This window comes from Olea europaea, chromosome 12, assembly GCF_002742605.1.
Source record: "Olea europaea var. sylvestris chromosome 12, O_europaea_v1, whole genome shotgun sequence".
NCBI classification, from domain to species: Eukaryota; Viridiplantae; Streptophyta; class Magnoliopsida; order Lamiales; family Oleaceae; genus Olea; species Olea europaea.
This window is the reverse complement of record NC_036248.1, coordinates 11,694,434-11,712,079: the sequence shown is the minus strand read 5'-3', so window position 1 is coordinate 11,712,079 and position 17,646 is coordinate 11,694,434. Positions and strand designations below refer to the sequence as shown.

General features: G+C 35.6%; 1 protein-coding gene across 3 annotated transcripts; it reads right to left on the bottom strand.

Moving 5' to 3' along the window:
- Positions 1 to 3,680: 3,680 nt before the first annotated feature.
- On the bottom strand, positions 3,681 to 17,278 carry LOC111405635 (protein DEFECTIVE IN MERISTEM SILENCING 3). Of its 3 annotated transcripts, none has more exons than XM_023034604.1 (8): positions 17,094 to 17,278; positions 7,308 to 7,445; positions 7,058 to 7,172; positions 6,475 to 6,685; positions 5,867 to 6,058; positions 5,451 to 5,771; positions 4,986 to 5,211; positions 3,681 to 4,045 (listed from the first exon to the last, which is right to left on the bottom strand). In XM_023034604.1, the coding sequence occupies exons 1-8, from the start codon at positions 17,109 to 17,111 to the stop codon at positions 4,010 to 4,012; spliced, it is 1,257 nt and encodes a 418-aa protein (XP_022890372.1). In that variant the 5' UTR covers positions 17,112 to 17,278; the 3' UTR covers positions 3,681 to 4,009. The 3 variants fall into 3 exon arrangements, with proteins under 3 accessions (XP_022890372.1, XP_022890369.1, XP_022890373.1); XM_023034601.1 differs by having other exon boundaries at positions 6,475 to 6,709; positions 17,094 to 17,273; XM_023034605.1 differs by lacking the exon at positions 17,094 to 17,278 and adding an exon at positions 15,859 to 15,881 and having other exon boundaries at positions 6,475 to 6,709.
- Between the last annotated feature and the right edge of the window lie 368 nt (positions 17,279 to 17,646).

Sequence of the window (17,646 nt, the reverse complement as noted above, 5' to 3'; positions counted from 1 at the left end):
TCCGTACACTGATGCCCACAAAGAGTCTAATTTCATATTCCAAAAATTGAACTTTCACACTACGGCTGTCAACAAGATTGAGACTACCTCACTCCTATCCTTTGAACCATTGAATTATACCCTCAGGACAAATGGAGAGGGTAAACTAGCTAATAAGGGAAATGCTGTGAGAGTATAATTTTTGGTACACAATAGTGTTCACCATGTCACGTGGATGGGGCCTGTTCCAATAAATTATTCGAGTGGACCCCACGTCATGAGGGTGGATACCTATAAAAAATTATGTACAATTATCTTTGTCCAGCTAATAATTGGTTGAGATTAAAAAGTTTATAAAGAAATTTGCAATAATGTTATTTATAATTAGCAACTGGAGTAATCATTCATATGTGATAAATTATTGTTGAGGCATTAGATTGTTATTTAAATCATCATAATTATAGTAAATAAATGTTTCAAATAACAAATTGTTACATAAAATGACTATTGCATTTGCATACTATCATTATAGTTAGCCCCTTGTTTGATTCCATTTTTTATAAGGATGAGAATGAAAAATATAGTCGCTATTGAATCCACACAAGAGAGAAAAAGTCAAATATGGTGGTTAAATGTGATGGATAACGATCATATTTTTCAATTTTTTGGCCAAAGAATGGAAAGCAAACCGGGCCAATGAATAGTATCGTTCGAAAATTGCCGTTGAGATTCCAAATTTTTGAAATATATAGTCAGCTCCAAACTTTTTTATCTTAGTATTTGTATTTCAAACATTTTTAATAAAATGTGCATCCAAAGGATTCCTGAACGATTTTAGTCTAAAAAATCATTAGTTTACGTTGGTAGAGAGCTGTGGCATGGCCATTCATTGAGTGCGTCTTTAAATTATTTTTTATACAAAGATAGTTAAATATAATTTAAGTAATGAAGCATCAAAACTTGCTATTTATTTAGCTCCTGCTTGATAAGAATTAAAATAAAATTTTTAATAAAATTTGATAAAAATTAATAGAATACGTGGTTGAAAAATTGTAAATTCTATGAAATATATGGTTAAAATTAATTATTGACTTTGACTTAAATTTTAATCAATTTTTTAATAGTACCAAAGAGGGTTTAGATGTAATCATATAAAATGTAAATAGAGAGTGAATCTTACTCTATTTTACTTCGAAAAAAACTAAATAAATAGTAATTTCAATATTTGATTCTCTAAAGTAGATATTATTTACATTTAGCCCCTATTCGATGTAGTGAAAAAAGAATTAAATTTTAGTAAATTTAGATTCAAAAAAAAAAAAAACATTTTCCAAATGAAGAATTGAAGAAAAAGTAATAAAAACAGAAGAAATGGAATTCACGTTTGAAAATTAAAAAAGACAAAAAATGAGCAAAATACGACGTAAGATACACATTTAAAATTTGAGAAATGCTACATGTACATAATTTTTTAATTTAATCATTTACCTACTACTTATAATAAGGGGTGGGGGCCACATTTTGGTATTTTTAAATTCACACGAGACCCGCGTGCATTGTGAGAGGAGGACAACTTTCGATAACCCCCATCCGATACAAATAGAAACTTCCTTAAAATATTATATAGAAGTGGAATAGCTTTTATAATTTCAAGAAAAGTGAGTATAGGGGCAACTTTGCCTTGCAAGAAGAGACATTTAGGTTTAGGCGAAAAAATCGAAAAATCGATCAAACCAATCAAACGGTTGATTCGACACAGGTAATTGGTTTAGTTTTCTTTTTAAACAAAACCATGATGGATCGATTCAATTATACTTTGAAGTCTTAAACGATCATTTAACCAAACCAACCCAATCTATTTATGTGTTTACCTTTTTTTTTTATTTAAGAAAAATAAAAATCAAAAGAAAAACTCTAATCTCATAACTATATCTCAATTTCTCCAATCTACGATGTTGTAAGTAATAGTACTGTAAATTTTTTTTTAACAAGCTTATTGTACTTTACTTAGCATTTTTTTTCCATTTTCAGACAGTCATACTACATAATACATAAAAAAAAAATAAATTTTTTAAGTTTTCTGTTGAACTGTCTCTATTAACCTAATTTTATTTTTTAATAAATAGTTCTTATAATATAAAATTATTTGGTTATTTTAGTTCTTGTAATTTAAGTGCACCTAAAAGACTAAAACTTGAACAATTTCTTTTAAATTTTTTAATTTGAACTAAAAGTTCAAACCGAACCAAATCAAATCGAAACTGACTAATTTGGTTTTGGTTTTGGGTTGGAGTCGAAACCGACCAAGACCAAACCGCGCCCAAGCCAAGAGACATTCTTAGCCACAAGAGACTAAATAATTATTAATTATAAGAGAAGTGCTACATGTACATAATTATCTACATAGTGATGTCTATAATTACACATGGCATTGAATCTAACATTTAATTCAAATCTCACACTTACACATCAACAATCGGATGATTGCCACATCACGTTATGGACACGATTATATGCAATAATTATGTACAAATAGAATTTTCCTAATTAAACCCCATGTTTCTACAAATTATATGTCGTGGTCCTGTGGACCATTAATTTCTTTCAAATGTTTTCCAGTTGCCCAGAAGGTTTTACTCTCATAATGGAGAATTTCCTTTTTGAAGAATTGACAGACACTGAGTGGCATGAATTCTGAATTTTTATGTACACCCTATTTTAATTAAATGATATCCAAAATGTATACCACCTTAGAATCTGTCAACAAATGAATTCTGTACAAGTGGCTTGACTCTAAAACATAACTATATTATAGCTGATGGACTATTCAAAACTCTTCTTGCACCGTCGTGATGATTTGATTCATCCGACTTGTATGGATAGCCATGTCTCAAAACACATTTGGTGTGGTCTCGAAAGGACCAGTGTGAATACCCAAAAAGGTATAGCTGAAAATTTAAAATAATGTTATATGTACAACCTTCTTTATCACTTGAATGACATTCCCCTTTGTGTGGAGGAAATCCATACAGTAATGCAATGGATGAGGTTAAAATTAGGGTTAAGGCACTTGACCCGCACCGATGATCACATCATTACATGAGACAAGTGGGTCCCACGTGAATTAATAAATCCCCACCCCCATGTCTGTGTGTGCGGTCATCCGAGCGGTAACTCCCGTGATTTGTGTAGCATAACCCTTAAAATTAAGAGTGTAAATATTACCATGTGAAAGAGTATAATGGACAACGCATATGTAGCATGATTAAAAAATTTATTCCCCAACTCCAAATTTTATTAGAAGGCATTAATTGATGTTTACCTAGGCTTAAAATGGAGTAAAAGTTACTTTCAGTATATGCTTTCTGTCAAGCACCAGTTTTTGAAAGTTTATATATTGATAAAATTACCTTTTTAAAAACTAAATCTCGATCAACGTAACAGAAAACTTTTAAGCTAATCCAAACAATTTTCTAAGGTAATCCAAATAGAGTTACTGTTGATGGGTACAAACTATTACATCAAAAAAATATCAAGAAAGAAGAATCAGATCCAACTTGGACTCAAAACTAATGTCCCTCGCCATTCCAGCCTTAGAAAGATTAATAAAGAAATAAAATTGAATTTTGTGAAAAATTCGCCACTTGGCTCGGCTCCATTCAAACACCATAACAAGATATATTGTAGACACCTAAAGAGCATGTTTGGAAAATTGTACTAGACTATATAGTACCGTGTAATAATAGATGAAAATTTAACTCGTTTTTCTACAGTAATTACATACTGCCAGTGCAACTTACCAAAAGCAAAAAGGGAGTTAATGACAATGAGATCATGCTCCAAGGAAAGCATACATCATTTACAGCAGAGACTTGAGAAAGAAACATAAATAGATGGCAAGTGACTTAGCTAATCTAGCCATGTAAAATTCAAATACGGAGAAACGACAGCGACTCACAATCTGGTCAGAAATTACTTAGTAGCTTCCATTCTCTCTGCTGCAGCTAAACTTCTGTTCTCCCTGAGATCATTATTTTGGGGCTGATTGTCCTGCCTGATATGAATGCTGCACGTATAGGTACCATACTTTTAGTTTTCAATGCAAAACAAAACTGCAGAACTTGTTGCAACAGACAAACACTAAGGTGTCTTTGGTAAGGTGAACCAGACACTACTGGATATGGCATTAAGAGTGAAAAAGAAGCTACTGGATATGGCATTAAGAGTGAAAAAGAAGCTATAATGTGGTTCAGTACAATGTCCAGTCCAGTCCAGTATAACTTTTAAAACAATAGTTCACGAGGAATATAGCTCAAGATAGAAACTGTTAGCTAGTTTTAGTTCCTTAAAAAAAGGATCATATGGTCATTGAAAAGAACATGCAATAGTATGTATTCCTTTTTTGTTGATTACATACAGAAAAAAACTGTGCAACAAGATATTTCATGATTTGGCTGATGGAAATGAGCAAAGCATCTCAATTATTCCATCAGTTACTTGCAAGAGTATCTTGAGGTCACCGAGAGACTCAACAGAGCCCTTATGAACTATTTGGAGTCACCAAATAATTCCTAACTCTCCATTAAGCTCGATCGAGGAATGGTTTTATCGTCAAACTACATGTTGTCTATCTTTTGCAACTACTTGATCTACCACTAGCTTAGGTTTTCACCTTCCCACTACATACTGTTGCAATTATGATATTATCTAAACACAAGTTACATAATATCCACGATTCTGAAAGAAATTCAGTATTTGAATTTAGAATAATTGAGTTTTTTCAAATTACATAACCAGTTTGAAGTCATCCAAAATATACACTTGCTCTCCATGAACCATTGATACAGCGTTCTTTTGACCCCGTAGTTATTAGCCAGTAGAATGCATTAAAAATCATCATACATCAGCTTAATGAAAATTTAACTTCTACTGTCTGCTTGATATTAAATGTCGAAAGCTATAAAGCATGAGAGCTATAGACTGCTAATAGATATGTTAGGTATTACCTGAGCAGTGTATGGTGAGCTTTGACCAAGGAACTGTACAAATTCTTGTTTCTTTATTTCATAGTTGAACTTTGCATGTTCCAACAATGCCTGCTCCCTCTGCATATCTTCCCACATTCTTTCCTTCTTCCATTTTGTCTCCTTCATTCGCTTTTCAGTTTCGAAATAGTTCTCACGTAGTTTCAAAGCTTCAGAGCTTTTTGGGAATTTCACGTCAATGACTCCCCTTAATCAGAAAAACTGAAGGTGAATTTATATTCAACAAAGTTACTATTTGCAATTGAACATAGACAATTATTTCTGATGTGCACAAGTAAACCTGTGATTACTCATCAGAATGAGGTTGAAAGACAAGGCCTCTGGCCTGTCCATCTATCAGAATAAATTAAAACTAAAGATATGCTTTGATTGTGTCATGTTTCAGCAAGATACTGGCAAACATTGTATTAAAATCAAACTTCTTACCGATTGCCTAAGGAGAACACCCCAGGTCTTCTTACCATCCCACCATCAAGAGATACGGCTCCGTTGGTTATACAAGGAAGGGCCTTCAGCATGTCTTCTCTTGATTTATACACTTGCAAAGTCGAGAAGAGGTTATAGAATAGTGTCTCTCTCAGGCCATTCCCAGAATTTGAGATGCAATGCAAGTGCACGCTATCAATTGAGATCATATTCACTGCAAAACCAAGAAAGCCGAATGGAGGTTCTCCATTGGCTAATCTTGGCTTTAGAAGATCGAGCCTCCTCTGTGGGTCTTTAGCTATGAACTCACCAACATATGGACTGAACACACAACCATAAAAGTGAGAATAAAGCAAAATGCGAGTTAAAGCTAATTGATTGATCAACAAAACAATGAGCTCAGATATAGCATACACCTCAGATTTTCGAGACAAAACACCAGAAAGGGACCATCCACTGGCCTCCCAATAAAAGATCCAAGTCCATGAATGCCCGAACTTCTATTTATCAAACCCTGTTTGTCATATGTTTCCAGCGCTTTAACACAATCATGGGTCTTGCAAACCACTGCTAGCATGGTTTCTAACCCCAAGTATGCAGAAAGAAGCCTAGGTTCCAGAATTTAAGAACACATCAGCGATTCAGCCATGTATTAAATAATTACAGTACAATTTTTACCACATTTCTTGACTAATTTTCTAACATCCATCATCCACAAACTAGTGAATTTAATTTCAATTAGTTTAAAATCAATGACACGGATTCCAGGATCTAAGCCACTTGTGATTAAGAATCAGTACTCACTGGCATAATGAAGGAAAACAGGCAGAGAGTCATTTATAGACACTTATAAAAATAATATTCTAGAATTCAAATCAAGTTTAAAAGAAAACAGTATCCTGCAATAAGCCAATGCTAAGATACTTTAAGATAATCCAGTCTATCAAAACTATAGTTTAAGGCTGCGATAAAATTAACACAAGGAAAAGAGATTAGAAAACAAGAACTGCAGAATTGGACTAACCTGCTAAGGTTATCATCATCAACTTTTCCAATTGTAGCAACAATACCGACTATATCCTTTGTCCACTGAAGATTGGAAGCCTGATCTCCTTGATGAGTTTTGAGCTGACACAAGATGGCAGCTGCAGATTTCTCATGCCTAAGAATATGTTCAATTGTTTCTTCCTCACTCTTCATATGGACATGGTTCACATTTTCTGTTGCACGATTTTCTGTATGATACTTGCCAAGAGCAACTAGATGAACATAACATCAGATAATTACTTCAAAATGCAATTCGGACATAACAAGACAGAATAGAACCAGGACGGTAGCCAAACTCAAGAGGAGCCAAAGATGCCGCTAATTACAGCCGTAATGATTTATTTAATAGCTTAGCCATTAGTAAGTTCAGAAAATAGCAGCAGTGTGTGCTCCCTCTATAACGTTAGAAATGCTATAATGAGATTACAGCTGAAGCACTAAGTTGTCCTTGTATTATATATTTCGATATTATCAAATCATCAATAGCTTGACTAAAATATTTACGTGAGTTCTCCTTTTGCAAACATGGAAGTGTAAATGAAATTTGGAAACACGGATACCTTGCATATCTAAAATTGACTCCTCCAATCTGTTTTGCTGTGCCTTTAAGCACTTGATATTGTCTTCATAATGCTTAATTTTTTGACCTAACGCAAGTATATCTTCCTGAACTTTCTGCAACAATTAAATCAACTTGTTTTACTTCGGTCATCATTTTTTCGAGCAATAGGGGTATACTGGAGATGGTTAAATGACAAAGATGACATATTCATCAAAAAACCGACATATATTTGGGAAATTAAGGACAACCTTAGAGTGGTTGACTATGTATTCTGCCTGCTGACCATGAATCACATTTTGCACGTCCTCCATTGAAACCATATTCTGACCAGCGTGCCCCAATGCTGATGGATACGAGACAACCGATTCCCTCGTATTGATTGCATTCTGGAAAAAACAATTGTCACTCTTCAAAACCAGGATGTATACAAGAAGCACTCAAACATACATGTGTGGATATTAAAACATTCCTTGTTGTATTAATAATTCAGAGACAAATTTACGTCGGTCTAAGAATTTTTCAATCCTCATTTGTTATTTCTATTAAGCACCACCCTAAGTCTTAGAATAATTTTAAAAAATAAAATAAAATAACATAAATAAATTAGCATGCACATAAAAAATTCACAGGTGTCTTGATTCAGAAGTGCGTCGAATCATTTAGCAGCAGATGGAAGATAAGGAAAATATAAACTTAGCATGCACATTACAAATTCATAGGTGTCTAGATTATGATGGGAGTCCAATCATTTAAGAGTCGATGGAAAGTAAAAAATAATAATAATAATAAGCAAACCAAATGTAACTGTCTTAATCATTCTCATTACAACTTTCTAATGAACCCAGTTCGCATTATGGTCCTCAAATGGCTATTACCATCCCATAAACAAGGGCAATAAAATTGTTTGTTCATTTCATCATGGTATGGAATCTTGAACAGTGTCTCAAGGAGCCATAAGCCACCATAAGCTTCTCTTGACACTTGGTAAGCCACCCACAATACTACTTAATAGTAGATAAAGGTTTGAGTCAGGCCCAAAATCAGAATGTACAAAAGCATACTCAATTTTATAATATCTACGTTTGTGCTCATAATCTGTAGACTTTAAACCCCAAAAATATTATTTTATTTAGAAAGAATTTTATATAATATGACACTGGGACTGATGCGGACATCCATTTATTATTTATTTTCTATTTGGACTATTAGTTATATTTTATTTGGACTATTGTTTATGTTTTCGTTATTGGACTTGTTTAGTGGATTTGGCCCAAACCCTTCTCTTTAGAGTTTGTGTTCTGCTATTTATTTCTATTTTATTTCTCATTTGAGACAGTTGATGATGAATTAGAATTGAAATATTTTTGGTGGCTTGCAGCCGTTTTCTCCCTCCCCTAATTTCTTCTCCTCTTCTCCCTTTTCTCTGTTTCTCCTCCCCGTTCCTTCTTCTTTCTTTCTTATTCATCCTACATCAAATTTGGTATCAGAGCTAAATCTTGGGTATTTTTTTCTCATAATTCAAAATTTTCTTCTTTCCCTTTTCCCAAAACTTGTTGAACAGCAGAAACGAAAAGGATTAGTTGGAAGATAGCAATTTTCCTTCCTAGGTTAAAAAAAAAAATACTGTTCATTGCGGGTACTGTTACGCCCAGAATTTCAGTTTTGCGATCTGTCAATTTCCATAAAAAAAAAGAAAAAAAAAAAAAACTTTTCCCGGGTACTGTTCACCCGCGGGAAAAAAAAAAAATCCGAGTTGTTATGTTACTGCTGCTACTTCCTGCAAACCCTAATCCATACACACAATCAATTATTAATCCAAACAGCCCATTATAACACCCAGTCAAATATTCTAGTCTCCAAATCATTTAACCCGTTACTCAGACTCAATCTACATCCACATAATCATAAGTAGCCCAAGTCCTAGAGGCCATTATCCACATCTCATATTCAGCCCAATAAGGCCATTACATCAACCCAATTATCCAATCTGGCCAATAACCCAATCCCCAGCCCATTTATCACATATTTAGCCCAACTAACCCAGCCTACTCTCTACGACCCAGGCCCACTCTCCAAACACTAACCCAAACTGGCCCATCTCTATAACAGGATCTAAACCCCTTCCCATTTGGCCCAGTCCCAAATATCCGACCAAGCCCGATTATAATCAATCAATTAACATCAAATACCTCACAGTTTCACCCGATTCCTCTCTCACAACCACTCTCTTGCTGCCATTGCCTCTAATCACCATCACGCTACCACTTCATTATCTATTGTACCCAGGCATCTAGAGCACTACCGCTTCATCGCCATAGGCCACCACCACCAACCCAAGATCATACACTTCCACCACAGTTACCACACTCATATATTTCCTCTTCCATCTCAACAATCTAAAAGCCACAGTCACCACACTCAGTTTTACGTCCACACCAGAGCCAACACAAGTTACAGTCAACAAAGGTTAAAACCATTGGACACGAAGGGAAGAACAGAAGCATAGTTGGGACTTATAAGTTGGCAATTCAAATCAAGCGACATACAAATAATCAAAACTAAACTACAGGGAGTTGCTATCTCCTAATTCTCATTGATTTATACTGCTATTTTATTTTAAAAGTGCATCACTTAGATTCTTTGTGTTGCTGTTACTATCACAAATTTGGCCTCAAACTTCACTTGACTGGAATCACTCATTGAATTGACTTGCCATTGTTGCCCCATTTATCTCACTGAATTGATGTGCCATTGTTACCTCTTTTATCTACCTGATTGGAAATCTTGACAATACCATTTGATCTTAACAAGCATTGGACCATTGCTTTATTATTTACAAGCATCAGCACTATTAATTTGCATTTTTGGAAGGGAAGAAAAGAGAGAGAGAGAGAATTTCAAATTGATGTTTTAATCGTTGGTCCTTGATGCATATTGGTCTCTCTATTGCATTTCATTTAGGTAGTATTGCTTTGCATATAGTTACATATTGGTCATCTTGTCAGTTCTAGCTCTAGTACCTTAAACATGAACCCCTCACAATTCGATGCACTCACCCGACAAATAGCGGCTATTCAAACTCAAATGACTGCTACTCTTGAAGAGAGTAAGGCCCTATCTGTTAGTTCGAAAAATTTTAAACATATCCCTCATTCGATTGATGTTAATAATTTTAAGGTGTCCCATAATAGACAACATCGTCGACAAGATAATCAAAAATACTTTCGACCCAATCGTAAGGATAGGGATAGGAATAGGGATCAGATTCGTGAGCGAGAACGAGATAATTTTGAAATTCTTACTCAATGGAATACCCTTAAACAAGGAAATCAATTAGTGACTGAGTATATCGCGCAATTTGAGGAATTTCGAATCAAATGTCATTTAATTGAGGATGAGAGCACGACTTTGAGTAGGTTTAGCCAAGGTCTGAGAGATGATCTTAAGCGCGAGCTTTTCCTTCGAGGTGTCACTACTCTTGATCATGCTTACTCTTTAGCTCGAGATTATGAGTTGATTATTAGTACTCCATATGAAAAGCGTGGTCATCGTCGCTCACCCATCTCATTAGCGTCACCTCATCATAAGTCTATCATAAAACCGTCTCCGTCTAATGTTCCTCCTATTTGGAAAAATAATTGTAAAGGTCGTGATAGTCCACAATCTCCTTTTCCATGTAGAAAGCATATTGACAATCATCCTTCGGTGTCATTGGCTCCAATTCCTCCCGTTAAGTCCCTTCTAGGGCCTCCCCCATCTGATGTTCATCCAATTTTGAAAAATAAGGGTAAAATTTTTAATAATCTTCATTTGGCTTCATTAGCTCCACCTCCTCCCGTTAAGTCCCTTCTAGGACCTCCCCCTTCTAGTGATTCTCTAATCTTGGAAAATCAGGGTAGAATTTCTGAAACTCCAAGGTCTTCTTCTCACTTGTTGTGCGTCAACTGTAAAGACTTTGGCCACATTTCTTCCAAATGTACTAATCGAACCTTAGTCATGGAAGAACGAAAGAATGTAATAGATATGCCATTTGAAGATCTAGTCTATGAACCTAAACTTGAAGATTTTGATGACTTCGATGATAGTGAGGACATTTCTTTAGGTGGACTCCAGACTCTTCCCGAGACTTTAGATACTATACCCTTTGTTTCTGACAGCTCTCGGTCACATGTTATATGTCATACCCTTGCACAACTCAAAGAGTTTGATGATTTCGCTGGCTACCCTTGGAGAATCCAGTCGCCTGTGGTTAGCATTAAATCAACATTCCCCACTACTGACCAACTTCAAACTGATGGTCAAAATGAAGTCGTTAACCAAAGTCCTGGCAATTTATTCAAGTCTCTAGTCCAGAAAAATCTAAAAAATTGGGACTTGATTCCCCCAACTGTTCAAATTGCGTATAACAATTCTGTAAATCGGTCTCTAGGTTTGAATCCATTTGAAGCTGTTCATAGTTATAAATCTAGACGGCCGTTAGACCTTATTTCCATGTCCCCACATGCTAGTGTGTCGATATTAGTTGAAGCATTTGTGCATCATCTTCATGACTTGCATATTAAGATCCATAAACAGCTTCACGCAAGTAATGCATTATATAAACTTCAAACTGATTTGCATAAACAATATTTTCAATTTTATCTTGAGGATTATGTTATATTGCAAGCCGGTAGTGCTGGTCCTTTTAAAGTTTTAAAGCATGTTGGTCCATACGCACATGTCCATTTTGGCCACCACTCTACTTTACATATTGAAGACTTAGTTACTTACAAAGGCATTTTTAATTTCCTTGATAATCCTTTTCTACTTCCTTATGTGGATCCCCAACCTAAATATATTACCATTTTCACTCCAATAATACATGTCACAGCACACAAAGATGTAATTGATGCTATTTTAGATAAACAGGTTGTGTTGACCAATGAGGAAGATTTTGGAGATGAGTGGCATGAATTTTTACTATTCGGAGTTCAGTATCGATATGTGATTACAAAGAAAGATCGTCCTCCTTGGTTGGATCATATCCTTGAGGATAAGCTGCAACTATCCCTGTTATCATTTATGGAGTTTCGGTATTTGGTCATCGAGAAAGATCGTCCCCCATGGCATGACTTGGAGCCTTTCGCATCAAATTCAGTGCAACATTCTGCTTTATCTACTCGATGGGGTCGAGTTTTTCTCCCACCCCGGGAGAATTGATGCGGACATCCATTTATTATTTATTTTCTATTTGGACTATTAGTTATATTTTATTTGGACTATTGTTTATGTTTTCGTTATTGGGCTTGTTTAGTGGGTTTGGCCCAAACCCTTCTCTTTAGAGTTTGTGTTCTGCTATTTATTTCTGTTTTATTTCTCATTTGAGACAGTTGATGATGAATTAGAATTGAAATATTTTTGGTGGCTTGCGGCCGTTTTCTCCCTCCCCTGGTTTCTTCTCCTCTTCTCCCTTTTCTCTGTTTCTCCTCCCCGTTCCTTCTTCTTTCTTTCTTATTCATCCTACATCAGGGACACTATTCAAAACGATATTGACACCACTATTACAATCCTTATTTTCTCTCACACTCACGCATACACCACTTGTACCTATATTTCTCCACTAACACTTTCTCTCTCCTGACCACACACATATATGCTTCAGTTCTCTCCTATATCTCTCATTCACTTGCACTCTTTCATTCATGGAACACAAAGCCCAGAACCCATATTTATAGGAGCGAAAATCGGTGCATATAATTCTAGATTTTTCTCATTGTGGTGGCGATGAATGTTGGTGGGCAGCTTTCAAAAATTTCTCTAGATTATTCTTGCTTTGGCAGTTGAATAATTAAATTCCAGCAGCTTTTTGTATGTCAGCAAACATTGGCAGTGGGAAGTGATGTATCTTTAATTCTCCCTTTCAGCACCGACTCATTGATTTAACTCTTCTCTTTTTATAATCCCCGTGTTCTAAACATTTCAAATTTTGGAACACTGAGTCCTTTCACCAATACATGTGCGACTTGATACCTAATGTTTACGTGCTTCAAGTCAATCTCCCCTTTACTTTTCTCTAACGAAATGATAGTGTCCTTCGACGTGCTTAGTTCTTGCATGGCACACTAGATTTTCTGATATATGAATAGTTGATTGGTTATCGTAATATAATTCCATTGGCTTACCAGTTGATGTAAATCCTTCATCAATTGTGTTAGCCATGTACTCTCTTGAGCTGCTATTGCTACCGCTCTATCCGCCTTTGCTGTTGACAAAGACACGGTTGGTTGTCTCCTATCGCACCATGATACTGCAATTGACCCAAGATTGAACTTGTAATCCGTTATCGATCCTATTGTATCTCAACATCCAACATAGTCCTTATCACAATAGCTAACGACTTTGCAATCTTTTTTTATTTATATAAAGTAGTCCATAATCAATTTTCCCTTTACATACTTAGGATCCATCACACTACTTCAAGGTGCAACTTTTTTGGCTTTTCCATAAAGCGGCTTGCTATTCCAACTGCATATGCAATGTCAAGTCATTTCAGTGTCAAGTAGATTAAGCTCCCTACTAGCTGTCGATACATTGTTGTATTCTCCAAATCATTGCCTTCAACTTTACATAGCTGGGGTTAATCTTGATTGAAGTGGATATTGATTTATAATCGATCATTCCAAACTTCTATAAAATATATCTAGCGTACTTATGCTGGCACAAGAATAACCCTTCTTTTGTTCTTTCCATCTCAAGTCCCGAAAAATGATTTAGCTCTCCAAGCTCTATAATTTGAAATCTCTCAAATAGATTCTTTCTGCTTTGCTAGATTTCATGTTTGTTGTCTCCAGTGATGATAAGATCATTTACGTACACTAGCACTATTGTTAGTTTTCTATTTTGTATTTTGACGAATAAGATCGAGTTTGCTAGTGCTACCGAGTATCCACTTTGAACTAAAAATTCGGCAATCTTTTCATACTATGCTCGTAATGCCTACTTTAACCTATAGAGAGCTTTCTTTTGCTTGCAAACATATCTTGGTTTTTATTTATTCCAAATCCCTTTGGTTGCTCCATATATATGTTTCAATCAAGTTCTCCATGGAGAAATGCATTTTTCACGTCCATCTGCCACAGATTCCAAGACTTGTTTATTGCTAAAGCTATAAGCACTCTTACTGAGTGCTTTTTACCACTGCACTAAATGTGTCATCATAGTCCAGACCATATTGCTGTTAAAATCCACGAGCTACTAGCCTAGCTTTGTATCTTTCAATTGATCCGTCGGGATGTTTCTTTACTTTGAATACACATTTGCAAGATATAAGCTTCACTCCATCAAGCCTTGGCATCAAATCCTAAGTTTCATTTTAAATTAGAGATACGAACTCTTCTTCCATTGAATTTTTCCACTCCTTGTGTTGGATAGCTTCTTCAAAGGTCTATGGCTCTTTGGCACTATTATCTTCTTCAAATGCAGTGTTAACATACTTGGGGTTTGGTTTCCTTTGTCTAGTTGATTTTCTCAACTATGGTTGTGGGCTCGTTCGTACCTTAACCTCATCTTGTTAACTCGGCCGTATATTCTCTAATGTTATCTGATGCATACCCATCCGCTAAGGAATTTGTATTGGCTAGTAAACTCCTGCTCATCACTTGATTGTTGTACATCTTTTGTTTCCTTAAGACTTTGTTGTGCTTCTGTGGCCTTCTCTTGCAAGTTGTCATCTATTTTCTTTGAATCTAGAAGCTCCATCTTCTGTGGTGTCCACCATGAAGATGCTTCGTCAAACACCACGTTCCTTGATGTGTAACAACGATCGATTTTAGGGTCTCCATCATTTTCTGTGATTGTCATACCCTACAAATATACACCTGATAGCTTTCTTATCAAACTTGCTCCTCAAGTAACCATGCACAAACCCACAACACACATAACAGACACAGCCAAAGACACGAAAGTGACTGTTAGCTTCATTTTCCATAGTTTCTCAAATGGTGACGTGAACCCACCTTTGGTTGTGGTAGCTTGTTGATCACATGGGCTGCTGTCCTCATACACTCTGCCCAAAACCTTTCTAGCACATTCTTTGCGTGTAGCATACTTCAACACGTGTCTGCAATGTGTTGATTCTTCCTTTCTGCTACGCCGTTTGTGGTGTGCTTGGACATATCAATTGATGGTGTATCATATATTCTCTCAAGTACTAAGAAAAATCTCTTGACATATACTTTCCTCCATTATTTGTGCATAGGACCCAAATCTTATTTTCGACTTCTTCTATTTTTTCTTTGAACTCTTTAAATGTTGTAAATGTCTCGGATTATTCTTTCTAAAGAATACCCAAACATACCTCATATATTTAGATACCAGATGAATCAATGAGTGACGAAGTCATCGATGATGTCACCATGTAGGGCATCCCTCGATTTGATGGTTGCTCGACAGGTCCAAACACATCAAAGTGTATCATCTCCAATGGTTTCTTTGCTCTATAACTTGACTTTTGATACAGTAGTTGATGTGCTTTATCATATTGACAGCCAGCACATACCATGTCATCTCTGATCTCGAGTTGAGGAAGACCCTTGAGCATTGACTTCTTCATCATCACCTTCAGCTTGTGATAACTTACATGTCCTAGTCTCGCATGTCATAAATCCTTTGTCTCGTTCTTTCAAGTCTTATCTACGTAAGCAAACTATGCTGACATTACATAGATGAACTCTAATCTCTATCCCTCCATTATAAGTGTACTCGAAATTTTGATATTTTGATACACCTTGACATCTTTTGGTCCAAATAGAATATAGTTACCTGGTGACGTCAACTGCGCCTTAATAGGAGATTTTTCTTCATTCCTAGCACATGATGAAGGTCGTTGGGTAGCTTTCCAAAATTTTTCTTGATTATTCTTGCTTTGGCAGTTGAATTATTAAATTTCCAGCAGCTTCTAGTATGTCGACAAACATTGGCAACGGGCAGTGATGTTTCTTTACCCCCAACCCCACGAAGAAGAAGAAGAAGAGAAATACATATATTATTTTGAAATGCAGTAAAATTTATAGCATTAGAAGTTGGCATAAGCCTGGGAAGACAGAGAAATCCAATTCAAGAAAATCTTAACTTTGACAAAAATATAAAAGTTCTAGTTTAACAACCTAACTCAAGAACCATTCAACAAAAGTCATAATTTCCTAAATGTTGTTTAAATAATTCAAATTCCCCTATATTGAGACACAATTTTGGTATAAAACTCCAATTCCATTAATAAACATACAACCAAAATAGCCATAAAAATTAAAATATATAAAAACATGCACCAAAGGAGTCATAATTTTGTTTTCTCCATACCACATTTTAACATTTCTAAAACCCATGCCCACATTTTTAACATTTTCAGAAATATAAGGGCTGAATTTCGCATAAACCTCCAATTCCGCTAATGTTTCACATACAACTACAATTTCATTAAAAAAAAAAAAATTGTAAACGTAAGCACCAAAATAGTCAAAATTTCAGTTTCTCTGCGCCAAAATTTCTAGAACCCCTAAACCCCAACCCTCAAACATCAATTTCGACACTTACTCACATGCATGACTGCATTCTCAATTTGAAACTCAGCAAGTACACTCACAAATTTGAAGGAAAAAAAAAAGAGAGATGTGAAAATCTGTCAAACCCATTTTTCATATACAAATTCCCCTATACTGATGCAGAGTTTTCCCATAAACCTCCGGATTCATCAAATTTTCCCATAAAACGACAATTTCTACACAAGATATGCAATACCAAAAAATCTTAATTTCAGTTTCTGTCCACATTTACACATTACTAAAACTTCTGAATCCTCACTCTCATATCATCAATTTCAACTCTCACACACCTAACATGCATGAATGTGTTTCCAATTTCTAGTGTTGCAAGAACATTCATAGCTGTATCGGAAAAACTGTGTAAGTGGTTAAACCCTTTTCATTTACAAATTAAACATTTACGAGAAAAAACAGAATCTAATCTTATTTGAGAAGAAAAACACGCAAGTGCTGCACCTTGGGCTGGACGTCCATCGAGATTCTCAGCCAGTATCCGCCGAGCGCCGCCAGTCGCCGGTTGCTGGCTCTACCGAGTAGTTAGAGACTGTGTCTATGGAGAGGGAAAGGGGGAGTATTTTACCACACAGTGAGAATATTCAGAATTTTACATCGTTTTACAGCGTGTTTCACCCGCTTAAAAGCGTGCTGTCTCAGCTCCTACTTTTTAGGGTAAAAGAGCAGTGGTCCCCAACTTTAAACCATTTGATGATGAGGTCTTAAAGTTTTTATTTCTACTGGTCACTGCCTCAAACTTTTCAAATGTACGTACAGTCCGAGATCCTTTTATAATAAAAAAATGCCGATTTGACCATTGAGATGTCAAATTATGAGTAAAATTACCATTATATCCTCATTTTACATTTATTTCAATTTGGGATTCTTACAATTACTGTGGTAAAACCAAACGAAAAATTTGGAGACTTCTTGTGCTTTGTGATATACTTCTCAAGCTCATCTTTGTTGGCTCCAAGCTCCCTCTCCACTTCCTTCCCTTACTTAAATGGCATGA